Raw genomic sequence first — 12,793 nt, 5'->3', positions numbered from 1 at the left:
GCTTCGGAAACTGTCAGCCTCTGGGCTGGACAGGCGCACACTCTCCTGGGTGGAAAACCGGTTGGCTGGCCGGGCCCAGAGAGTGGTGGGAAATGGTGTGAAATCCAGCTGGAGGCCAGTGACAAGTGGGGTTCCCCAGGGCTCAGTGCTGGGTCCAGCCCTGTTCAATGTCTTTATCAATGACCTGGATGAAGGCATCGAGTGCACCCTTAGCAAGTTTGCGGATGACACTAAGCTGGGTGGAAGTGTCGATCTGCTGGAGGGTCGGGAAGCTCCAAAGGGATCTGAACAGGCTGGACCACTGGGCAGAGTCCAATGGCATGAGGTTTAACAAGGCCAAATGCCGGGTCCTGCACTTGGGGCACAACAACCCTGTGCAGTGCTACAGACTAGGAGAAGTCTGGCTAGAAAGCTGCCTGGAGGAGGCAGACCTGGGGGTGTTGATTGACAGCGATTGAACATGAGCCAGCAGTGGCCCAGGTGGCCAAGAAGGCCAATGGCATCTTGGCTTGGATCAGAAACAGCGTGACCAGCAGGTCCAGGGAGGTTATTCTCCCTCTGTACTCGGCACTGGTGAGACCGCTCCTGGAATCCTGTGTTCAGTTCTGGGCCCCTCACCACAAGAAGGATGTTGAGGCTCTGGAACGAGTCCAGAGAAGAGCAGCAAAGCTGGTGAGGGGGCTGGAGAACAGGCCTTATGAGGAGCGGCTGAGAGAGCTGGGGTTGTTTAGCCTGGAGAAGAGGAGGCTGAGGGGTGACCTCATTGCTCTCTACAACTACCTGAAAGGAGGTTGTAGAGAGGAGGGTGCTGGCCTCTTCTCCCAAGTGACAGGGGACAGGACAAGAGGGAATGGCCTCAAGCTCCGCCAGGGGAGGTTTAGGCTGGACATTAGGAAAAAATTCTTCACAGAAAGGGTCATTGGGCACTGGAACAGGCTGCCCAGGGAGGTGGTTGAGTCACCTTCCCTGGAGGTGTTTAAGGCACAGGTGGACGAGGTGCTAAGGGGCATGGTTTAGCGTTTGATAGGAATGGTTGGACTCGATGATCCGGTGGGTCTCTTCCAACCTGGTTATTCTATGATTCTATGATTCTGTGATTTAAGATGCTCCTGCCTGTTGCTGACTTCGCAGAAATTAAGTTTTAATGTTCACATTATTCTCTCTCTTTTTTCCTAAATAAAATAAAATACCCACACAAAAGAATCTGTAAAATGTGCATTATAAACTCTCTCACTATCCAAAAGTCCTTAGCAGAGCAATTTAAGACAACTCTTCTGACTGTGAAAAAGCAAAGTTTTATCAAAGCAATAAAACTGTTCATGATGCTTCCTCATTCAGGGCATGTCAGCAATGCTGAATTGAAATGCGCAATAAAATTTATATTACAGCCATATTGTTCTCCCCTCATTACTTTAAAACCTTTATGTTCAAATCCAAAATGTAAACACTTCCATTGCCTTTTTTCCCCCCCCATAATTGGGATGAGTCATTGTACAGAAATCATCTTCCTTGGTCATTTTTATTTCAATGACATCCACAGGCTTCACTAGAGAAACCTCTACTCTGAATTGCTCAAAAGCAATAATAGACAATCAGAATTTCTTTCAATTTGTTCTTGCGTTTCTTTCCAAAGACACCAACTATCACAATACAAATGGGGTACCTAATACATAACTCACAGTTCAAAAGCAGCACAAGTGATCCAGCATAGCACAGCACCAGAAACCATTGCCAAACATTTGCAGTCAAAAGGGAAAACAGGCCTACAGAAAGATTTAAAGGCAGATCTTACCTGGTCTAACTCAGGTAAATCAGTTGTACTATAAGAAGGCTTCTCAGTACAACTATCCAGTTAAATACATACACACACACTCACATACAGAACTTTGTTAGTGCTGTCAGTGACAAGCCTCAAACATGTATTTTGGTCACATTGTGCAATTGGTCAGGAGCATGGCATCCAACTCTCAGATGGCAAGGTAGGACAAATATATCCAAATTAGCTCTAACCTGCTAGCCTGGATACTGTAAACTAAGACAATGTAGAGCTCGGTGCCAGCTAACCCCACCTACGCTCTGAGTAACAAAACACGCTGCTTCCAAACGAGTTGCATCTTTGTATTCTGAAAGCAGCAACAGAAGTTTGAGATTTTATGCGTAACTGTGATGCGTTAGTCTCTTATCTAGAAAACCTGCAGTTCAGAGCCATGACCCTTGTTAGCCTAGGTACGCACTAAGACAGAGGAACTCTCCAGCAACAAGAAATGTGGCACCTCAACATACTGCCGTGGTTTTAACTTGGGGAACTTCTTTGTAGTTCTTTGCAGGGCTTTGATACAGCAGAGCCAGTGTAAAATGCTTTGCTGATGTGGGATAAACCTAAGCACATGCATAAGTACTTCAGAGATATGAGAAGGCTCCATTAAAATGCTTTACAAACTGATGCTCTTCGTACCAGAGGTGCCAAAGCAGTACTTTGTTGCAGTTTTCACTAATGAGCACTGGATATGTTCTCCAAAGCTCCTGTCAGAACTTCCTAGTTATCACAGTACCACTTCACATGACACTATTGAAGGAAGTTTGTTCTAAGTTACTAATCTATTATGTATTTGAATATTATGCATAGTTTTTGTGACTTTAGAACTAAAATGTACAATTAGCTTGGATAACTTTTAACTAACCTGTGCCTGAATACTTATGCTTAAATAAGGAATTTTAGCAAGTTTGCAGTTCGAAAAAATGGGAAAGAATGTGACTGTATCTAAATAAGCCAGATAACAGGGGCTAGCACAATGATAAGAGGGAGAAGAACCAATTCAGACTGCATGCAACATTGAAAGGGGCTCAAGAAGTCTAAGAGCATGCACAAGAAAGGGAGCTGAAAAGTTCAGCTGTGAGGAAGATCTACAGCCTTCATCCAGAGACCCCTGAAGAAGATCCCCAAAGGGCAGAGAGCATGTGCCAAGGGGCAGAAACTTATGTAAATAAATACTGAGAACTGATTATAATAGATACACTTATTAAAAAAAAAAAGAATATGCAATGTGTTTCCCTGAATCTATATGAATACGTACATTTAACCAGTATAAAAGTCATGTAACCAGCTTCAATAGTTGCATGCACATTAGGTGGAGCATGCCTGATACTGCATTAAAGAATACCGTACTTAATAATCAAATTGGCATTGATTATTGTGTCCAGCTTTTCACAGCATCGGAATCAAACCAATCCTCTACCCAAATCCATTAACATCCCCCTACTCCCTCTCTGGTATACAGATTTCATGAACAGCACCTTTTTGTCTCACCGTCTTGCTGGCCACAAAGCAATGACAATATAATTTAGGAATATTTTCATATAATTTGCCAGTGTCTGGTTTTATTCTTTGTAAAAGAAAACCTAATTGCAGCCCTAGAGTACGTACCCATTTGAAACCCTGCTGCTTTGAGATAACTGGCTGTCACAGACTGTATGTATTAATCATTCTATACTGGTTATTCCCATCCAAATATACATGATTCATTTAATATATATAAAAAACCCAAATTGCTGATTAGCCATAAATGACTGCTATGGGCTAAATGTCAGTAAGCCATAGCTTTTCTTCAACTCTATGTTCTATTTTATTTGTATTAATGCAAATTCTCCCTCTCCTCTCCATTCTGTGCAGAACAGCAGGAAGGCTGGTGGTTGGTATCTTCCTCCCAGATAAACAGCTGCAACACAGAGCTACTTTCAACCTGAGAGGTAATTTTTGAGGAACACGGTAGCAGGGTGTGCAGAAGATAACCTTCAGAATCAAATCCATTTTCCATTTTATAAACTATCCTCATTTCTCTTTGCACAAAAATACTTTTCCGCTTCAACTTTTAGATAATAGGATGTGAAAAGCCACCTTGTCAATAAAGACAAATAAGCTCCAGAAGCAATCAGTATAAGAGTATCCTCTTAAGGGAGTCAAAGGGAGCTGCTCTTCAACACCCTTACTGCGTAACAATCTGGAAGTCTCAGCTCTTGATGTAGGAACAGCATGGTAAAGAACTACCCCAAATTAGGCATTTTCTCTTCACAAAACCAGAGAAACTTCTCTGTCTTTAAACCACTGGGAGATTTAACTCTTGTCTCCAAGTCAGCTTTGGAGCAGTGCTGACAGGACTACTCGATACCTGCTTTAATTCAGTGACAAAACTACTCTTTAAAGGGCTTCAGAGAAATGTGAAATTCTGGTCTGCTGATGCTAATATGAGCTTTGCCATTTCGCATATGACAAGAACAGATAATGGAATTGTCCATATCAGAAAACTTGGTGTCTCTGAATTAGGAGAAAAACCTAGATTTAATTTTATTATCTAAGATTGAAATTTGTCTCACTTAGAAGAAAACCATAATGGATACTAAAAAAAACACCCATTACAGCAACACAAGCAACTTTGTTATATCAGTTAAATATAATGTTTAATTAGTTTTCTAAATGCATACACTGAAAAGCCATTAGACAGCCATTAGGAGTAATATATCCATTTTCTTTTTACAATCACCTGATTTAGTTAGCCAAATTTCTGAAGTAATTCAGTCAAACAACATTTTTGGCACTATTATCCCAACAAAATTTTCAATTCACTTTTTTGACTACGATTGCTGTAATTTTCCCTGAAGCTCTAAAGTGCTGATGACGATCTTCACCTCAGCAGATTTTCAGAACATCTCTATTAGGTAACAATGTGCCTGGTATGCTTATGGTCCCATTTCCAGATCCAGAAATCTGAAACTCTTCAGCTATTTTAATGAAGTGATCTTTAAGAAAAGCAGGTTTGTGTTCTCCTTATGTAAGTAAAAAAGAGAAAACATCTGAAGAATAAGATGGTTTTAGATACTTTTTTTTAAAGATAACTTTTTTAAAAGAATTGAGCTCCAAGAAGAGCAAAATCCACCCAGCTGTTCACATCTCAGCTGACTTAGTATTTTATTAACAAAAACTTCCTTAATAACCTTGTTAACTAGCAAGGTACCAACATGAAAACTTGTCAAAAGGTTCATGATGACTTCACCAAAACATCGCACAAGTGGCCAGTATACCTCGCTGATGAAAGAGAAGATCGCATTTGAGAAATGAAGCCTCTGAACAGATTTTATTCTACAGCTCCCTACACCTTCCCTGATGCTGTTTTTTCTTTAGCATCATCCCTCTAGAGACTCTATGGTGTTCCCATGCCTTTTCCCCACTTTACACCATCCCCAGCACAGGGTTAAGTGATAGGCAACCAACAATGGCATGCAAAGGAGAAGTTACGGAAGGTGTTATTTTACAGAAAACTGAGAAAGAGTGTGATACAATGAACAAATCTGTAGTACAGCTCTTAACCAAACTCAAATCCTAACCTAACCAAACTAATATGCAAACCTCAAATCTATCCTTCTCCTACAGCAACTGCTTTATTTATCCTTCAGTTGCTTACTTTCCAAAACGTAATAGAGGGCCTTTTTAAAAAAAAATAATAATAATCTGGAGAACAAGCAATTCTAAAGTTTTTTTGAATAATTTGGTCAACTTTTAATATCTGCTTCTGCCAAACTGAACAGAAGTAGAAAGTAAGAGCTAAGAACAGATCCTGCATCATGCATGTGCTTTAATCCCAAACAAGCATCCTTTTAACACACACCTTGTTCATACAAGGAATCACCACCTCCTTTAAAGTCAGTTTTGCAATGTTACCTATGCAAACACTTGCATCCAATAAGTGTGTCAAGCAGTCACATTTCAAAACCAAGAGACAATTCCAGTCAATCACCAGCTGGCACCACTCTTGGTTCTGTCAGAAAGCAGAAGGATGCCAACGTATAAATGAATAAAGCAAACCCTCTCCTCACCGCAGACAGACTAAGTGGCCTTTATGCAAAAAGGCTCTGTAAAAAACACCAAGCTCCTATAGTATGGATTTTTTCCAACCCATAGCATATCTGTTTGCTAGTTTGCATTAACAGGGAAACAGCAGCCCAGGAGGAGCGGGAACTATGAACAAGTGCTTACTGTCAGTATACCCCCTTTAAACACACAGTATGCATAAAGCAGTGATGTTGTGAAATGAGGTGCTGAGGTAAGAGCAAGTATTTGGTTTCCTTCAAACAAGTTACCTCAGTTCAGATCCTGAGAAGACCACAATTACTACTTGCCTCATTACCAGCTTGTGCAGTGGTGTTGAGAATACACGTACAGCAACAATGGAACAGAATACTTTCCCTCCTGACAGGGGGAAAAGGGAAGAAATAGAGATTAACAAAGTACATGTTGTCTCACGAGCCATGTCTGTTGTTTCATTAAAAAAATGAAAATTAAAAAAAACTTCAAAAACCATGATAATATGACACATAGATGGAAACTGAACGTGGTCATGTTGCTGACTGTGCATCTTGTAATCATGAGCTGAATCAACACAGTCGACGAATCATAGAATAGTTTGGGTCAGAAAGGACCTTAAAAATAATCCAGTTCCACCTCTCTGCCATGGGCAGGGACGCCTCCTGCTGGATCGGGTTGCTCAAAGACTCATCCAACCTGGCCTTGAACACCCTCAGAGATGGGGCAGCCACAACTTCCCTGGGCAGCCTCACAGTCAAAAATTTGTTCCTAATCTCATCTCAATCTCCACTCTTTCAGATTAAAACCATTCCCCCTTGTCCTATTCCTGCAATCCCTGATCAAGAGCCCCTCTCCAGGTTTCCTGTAGCCCCTTTCAGTACCAGAAGGCTGCTATAAGGTCTCCTCAGAACCTTCTCTTCTCTAGGCTGAACAAACGGTCATGCAAACTGCTTACGTTAATACTACGAGAAATCCTATCTGTTCATCAAAGCCTAATTAATGAGGGTTTTAGCATTACAATTCTGGCTTTTTGTAATCTTCATATTAATTTCCTTTATACTGTGTTTACGATACTAACAAAACCCATGGACAACATTAAAGACTGACTCCAGCTGATTGGCTGGCAGAACTAATCAAGCCAATACTGCATATTGCCCCGGGACGACAGGCAGATAGGCAAGCACGTGCATCTGAAGGACAGAAGCTACAGCAAAAATAACAATGAGAAGTCAGGGAATTAAATACAACACAAATATGGATCCTATTACCATGAGTTAAAAACAAGGTACATTACGTTTTGTCAAGTGAAAAATGCTGCAGGTTGTGAGTTTTAGTGGAAAATTTCATTTGTGTAGGCACTGAAAGGTGAAGGACTTGGGAATAGAAATAAAGTGAAGAGAAACTCTAAGCCTAGAGGGCCATGGAGGGCCCAGGCAATTTCCCTGGAAACGAGCAGGAGTACCGGGATGAACCCCTCAATCAATCCTGTGCAAAGGAAGCAGCAGTTTCCATATTCATGCAGGAGGAATCAGGTGACCAAAGTGAAGGGAAGCACCACCACCAGCAGGCTGCAAGCTACCTGGGGAAGAGCCAGGGCATGAGCTACTGGGGCTGAGAAAAATAAAGCAGGAAAGAGACAAAGTGTCATAATGAATACTCTTTTTTTTCCTACCAGATAGAGTAGCAAGGTTTGAAATTTCCTCATAACTCTTACACCCTCTCCAAGTAGGACACTTAAGATCTAATGAGATGCCTCACTTTTCTCCACAGAATCCCTTTTCCCTTGCCCTACATCCAGGTTTACAACCTAAACAAAGTAAAACCAAAACTACACATTTTCAAACCAGATCACTGCCAAACAACAGGCACACAAACAAATTTATGTCTATCTTTAGTCTGGTCCCTTACTCAAGTTAAGGTATGTGCTCCACCATTCAACCTGCTTAGCACTGTTCAGATCTAAAGACATTAGTGCACAGGTGGTGTATTTTTGGAAGAACTGCATAGGTGCTCTTCTAGGGAAAACACCCATTTTCTATCACAAAATATATAAACTTTGGGGAGAAGGAAGTCAATATTTGCACAGTTGGTTTTTAAAGTCTGTTCTTGATCTGGATGCACGAGTTGAGCCAGAACTTGCTGTAAATTGTCAAAATAAAACATGGTCAACCTGGCAGCATGAAAATGCACTGTAAGAATCAATCCCATACGCTACTTAAATTAATATCAAACCTAATACATTAATCAGTATTTTCATATCACGTCAATAAAACAGAAAAAAAGTTTGAATAATCCATATTCAAGAGCACATCTGTTTAAATAGCATCTCTATTATCTCTATGTAAAAGCAGGTTTCCCTTACAATTTTACAAAACGTGCATAGAGTAACGCTTACAAACTTTATTGTATTCACTGAAAACAGATTATCTCTTCAAAAATATCCCTGTTAATAACAAAAATTACTTTCCCCGACAAGACAATCCTACCAAGTCTTTCCCAGAGGCACTCTTCTCTACACTTAACTGAATAAGGTCCTTCTCTTCCATGAATGAGCTTTCAGAAATAAATCAAAACCTTGGTGCCAAACAGCCACACAACGCAGTGTGCAAGTAAACACCCTGCAGCCCGACAACTGACAAGATGTAAAACTTCTGAAAATAACACACGCAACACTCCGTAAGAAAAAACTGCATTTCTTTTAATCGATACCAAAGAGACACAGAAGTCTTAATTTGAGGACAAACTTTCCTTTTATTTTTGCTGTTTCTAGGCTGCTGCCTGCAGGACACTCACGCACTGCTTATGGTGCAGAAGCAGCGCGGCTGCAGCCTTTCTGCTTCAGAACAAATGGCCCAGTGTGCTTTTTGAAGCCCGCCAAAACAAAAGAACCAGATATAATCCTTTCGGCTAACAGGATGCTCACCAGATTGATTAATCCAGCTCACTCAGTAAAATGGAATCTCATTCCAACTCAGAGAAATCCTTTGGGTTAACTGTGAGCACGTTTTGAAGAACTACAGCAGCTTTCAGCTTTCCAACCCCCCAGTTAGATAACCCAAAGACAAACCAACCAACAGGAGGTGAGCGCAAGGGGATTACTGCACATTATCTTTGGGTGGGAATCCTCTGTGACAAGGTCTTGCCCAGGTGAGAGAGATTCCTTCACAACACCCAGGAGGAGCACGGCAGTTACCATTGAAAAATCTCTGGCCCTCCCTTAGGATGGAGCCCACTGAAGTTTCACTGCCTTCTTCCTCCTGCCAGTGGACTGGGGCAGCGCAGTTCTGTTTCTAAACTGGAACTCCACACACACAGGCATTTTGCTAAAATCTTCAAGCCATAATGACTCAAATAATCACTGTTGTGAACTCAGCTTTTATTGCACAAATAACAATTATTGTCATACGTCTCAACAATGTGAAACAGCTTCTCCAGCAACAGACACCCATAAAACATTGCTAATACGCTAGACTCCTTGAAGTTAACTAACATTATCCTAAAGCATGATCCTAAATGTATACAACTTTTCTTGCCCACGATTTTATTAAAAATGCAGCAGAATCAAGTATTAAGCCTCACCAGGCAAAGCTGAGAGCATAAACAACATTAATATTTGCAATTATAAGTATAAGCAAGTGGTATTAAAAAAAAAGTCTACTTGGCAGTCTCTTCTACTCAAATAAATTAACTCCTATAATATTCCTTTAAGCTACAGCCAGATCCAAAAGTTAACAATTTACGGTCACACTTAACAAGAAGTCTTTCCAACTGATTCCCAACTGTCTAGGTCTGAAAGAAGGATGGTTCAGACACCTATCTAGAGTGGAGAGAACACACAGAGACAACTCCCTTTTCCACCAGTGACTTTCAGAGTGAAATTCATATGAAGTTATACAACTAAAAGTAAAATCAAATGATGGTCCAACTTAACATGAAACAATGAAGGAAAAAGAAACATATGAGAAAGAAGTTCAGGAGTTCCAAGCACCAGTTAAGTTCAGTACTTCAATGTTTGGAGGCATCACAGCAGTAACAGGAGTAAGTTCATCTGCCAGCTTAAATGGAAATCACCAAAAATCATTTTCAAGCACATGCATGGGACTCATTCTGGCTAATGAATACATACGCCACAAACTGAAGAATTAGGGTAAATTACCTTTCTCCTAATTCTGCCAAAACCATTAAAGAGAATGGACTTGCCAAAGATAAAAGCAAAACAGGCGCGATAGATCATCCATTAGCAATACAAGTATGGCTAATTCTTCCTGACACGGAAATGACTTGGGATAGAACTCATTCTCTTTGTCTAATAACTGTTTAGATGAACTACACCCCACTTATTTTATTCCCAGACATGCCAGACTAGAGTGCCAGTGAGTTTTTACGAAGATCAGGGCTTAACAATGTACTAAGAAAAGGAAGAATCAAAGCAACCATAATTATTTTAGCATGATAAAGAAAAACTGAAATCAGCTAAAGCCTTTATAACCTCTGCAAGTTACAGAGAGTAGTTTAAGGTGGTGTGAACTAATAGAATTACTTTGAAATAATATAGGAAAGGAACAAGCTGCACATTTTAAGGAGAATAGCAAGTAGAGGATTAATATTGCTCTTTACTCTCTATTCTACCATCCGGTGAGCTGCTGAGCTGGTTTGGGTCTCGCTTTTTGTGAGAAGCGCATCTTTGCTGCACGAACTGCAACAACTACTTCAATTCATCATGTAAACATCAGAAACACATCGGCAAGCAAAAACACACGGAAAAAGAGAGAGAGAGAATGGATTTTCTGTTTGCTTTAGAAACTTGCTATCAGTGGGTAGCATCACCTACGTTAGCATCCGATAACTTCGCGTCATTTTCATTTAACAATCCAAAACCCGTTTAATCTGACGACGCAAAGAGCTCCGAGCAGGGGGGCTAAGAGAGAAGGAACGACGGTTTCGAAACTTAAACCAGAAAAACACTTGAATAGCTTCCCTTTCGCATCATAAATTTACAGGACACGGAAAACTCGCATCTGTTCTAACTTAGCCCTTAAAAAAAAAAAAAAATAAGAAAAAGCGAAGGAAAAGCGTGAGGCTCATTTGTTTGAGAAACGATTTTCGCGCCGGTGCCGCGGAGCATCCGAGGTCCGTACTCACCCCCGCAGAGGAGGAGGAGGATGAAGGCTCCCGCCTGCCCCGCCGCCAGCATCTTCTCCCCGGCTCCGCTCGGCTCTCCGCGGGGTCTCAGTCGGGGCTGCCCATGCTCGGGGCTGCAGGCAGCGGGGAGGATGCTGCTCCCGGCGCGGCGCCCGCCGGGCTGTGCGGGAGGAGGCGAAGGCGGCGGCGCCCCCGCCCCGCCCCGCCCCCAGCGCCCCCCGAGGTGCGAGGCCGGGGGGCGGCGCGGAGGCGGCAGGTGCGAGACAAAGCCGGGCCGGCCGCCTCCCCGCCCCGCACGCATTAAACGTCTTGAATAATTAATCCTCGGCAGGGTTTGTTGGTTTGGTTTGCCGATAGCAAACGCCGCACCCCCACCCCCCCCTCACCCCACCCCGGGTCCCTCCCGGTTACAGGAGAGCCGGGCCCGGCCGCCTCGCCTCCCGGGTCCCGCAGGGAAATGCGGCCTCCCCTCCCTCCCCGCAGCCCGTGCTGCCGCGGCACGGAGAGAGCTGGAGGCGGACACGGAGCAGCAGCTCCAGCTCGGGTCCTTCCCAGCCTTCTCGCTCCAGAACCCCCAGGGAACAGCAAGGAGACGCACTCCGCAGGGGGATGGATACCCGGTGGGGTTTCACCCAGCAAGAACTAGTCAAGTAGTAAATTCTCTCTCGAGTCTAGTAAGGGCTCTGCTTAAAACGCCCAGCGCTCTGAGAGGTGACATAGAAGGAATTACCCAAAGAACTGATAGAAGAACTCGTCTATTTTCACTTTTCTGTTAGGTGTCCGTCAGGCATTCCCACGTTCCTCACCAGGCTTGGAAAAAGGGGATCAATTCCAACCTCCCTGCTGTGGGCAGGGACACCTCCCACTGGATCAGGTTGCTCAGAGCCCCATCCAACCTGGTCCCCAACATCTCCAGGGATGGAGCAGCCACAACTTCTCTGGGCAACCTGGGCCAGGGCTTCACCACCCTCGCAGGAAAACATTTCTTCCCAAGATCTCATCTAAATCTCCCCTCTTTCTTAAAATCATCCCTCCTCACCCTATCACTGCACTCCCTGAAGGGTAGGGTCAGAAGGGACCTTAAAGACCATCCAGTTCCAAGCCCCATGCCGTGGGCAGGGGCATCTTCCACTGGATCAGGTTGCTCAATCAGCCAAGTGCAAGCACCTGAAGGGATAATAATGAATTTAGGATGAATGCTAGTGACAACCATAAATTAATTGCATTTAAAGCTGACAGACAGACAGTATAAATTAAACTTTTGAATACTGACTCACATGCACAAGTGTTTATGGGGCTTTCATAGATGCCTGATAACAGAGGGAGCTGAGAAACCTATCTCAAGTGTCTCCATAAACCAGGGGAGAGACTATAGCAAAGAAAAGAACACATAAAACATTAACATTAAATCAATGCTTTGTGGAGAAATGCCTTATGTTAAACTGAGCTTTATCTTAAATCTTATTTAAAAGCTCGTGTAGTATACAAATCAATATTGATGCCATCTAAGATACACCACTATCATCTGCACTGATAAATGCCAGTTTTCATCCAGGACAAAGTGACTTCTTGGAAGAATTTCAAGGACTTCCAATCTCTTCTGGCATCTCAGCAACTGAAGCCAAAGCTGTACTCTTTTGCCAACTTCAGGCTCTGCTCCAGCGCATTAAAATTGGCTTTAGATGGCACCATGTTCGTCATACAAGGAGCAGAAGTAAGGTCACCTGAATAATTTTTTCATTTGATTTCCAGGCTTATACGTTAAACAGATTTATACATTTTCAGAGACTCATA

General features: G+C 42.6%; 1 protein-coding gene across 2 annotated transcripts in view; it reads right to left on the bottom strand.

Moving 5' to 3' along the window:
- The window catches only part of RET (ret proto-oncogene), an 85,433-nt gene extending 74,376 nt beyond the window's left edge, over positions 1-11,057 (bottom strand). For both annotated transcript variants that reach the window (XM_069863310.1, XM_069863311.1), the window contains exon 1: positions 11,000-11,057. In XM_069863310.1, the coding sequence (XP_069719411.1) occupies positions 11,000-11,051 (52 nt within the window). In that variant the 5' untranslated portion in view covers positions 11,052-11,057. The remainder of the gene's footprint in view (positions 1-10,999) is intronic.
- Positions 11,058-12,793: the final 1,736 nt, after the last annotated feature.

Source organism: Phaenicophaeus curvirostris, chromosome 9, assembly GCF_032191515.1.
Source record: "Phaenicophaeus curvirostris isolate KB17595 chromosome 9, BPBGC_Pcur_1.0, whole genome shotgun sequence".
Classification (NCBI taxonomy): Eukaryota; Metazoa; Chordata; class Aves; order Cuculiformes; family Cuculidae; genus Phaenicophaeus; species Phaenicophaeus curvirostris.
This window is presented reverse-complemented; position numbering and strand designations above follow the sequence as displayed.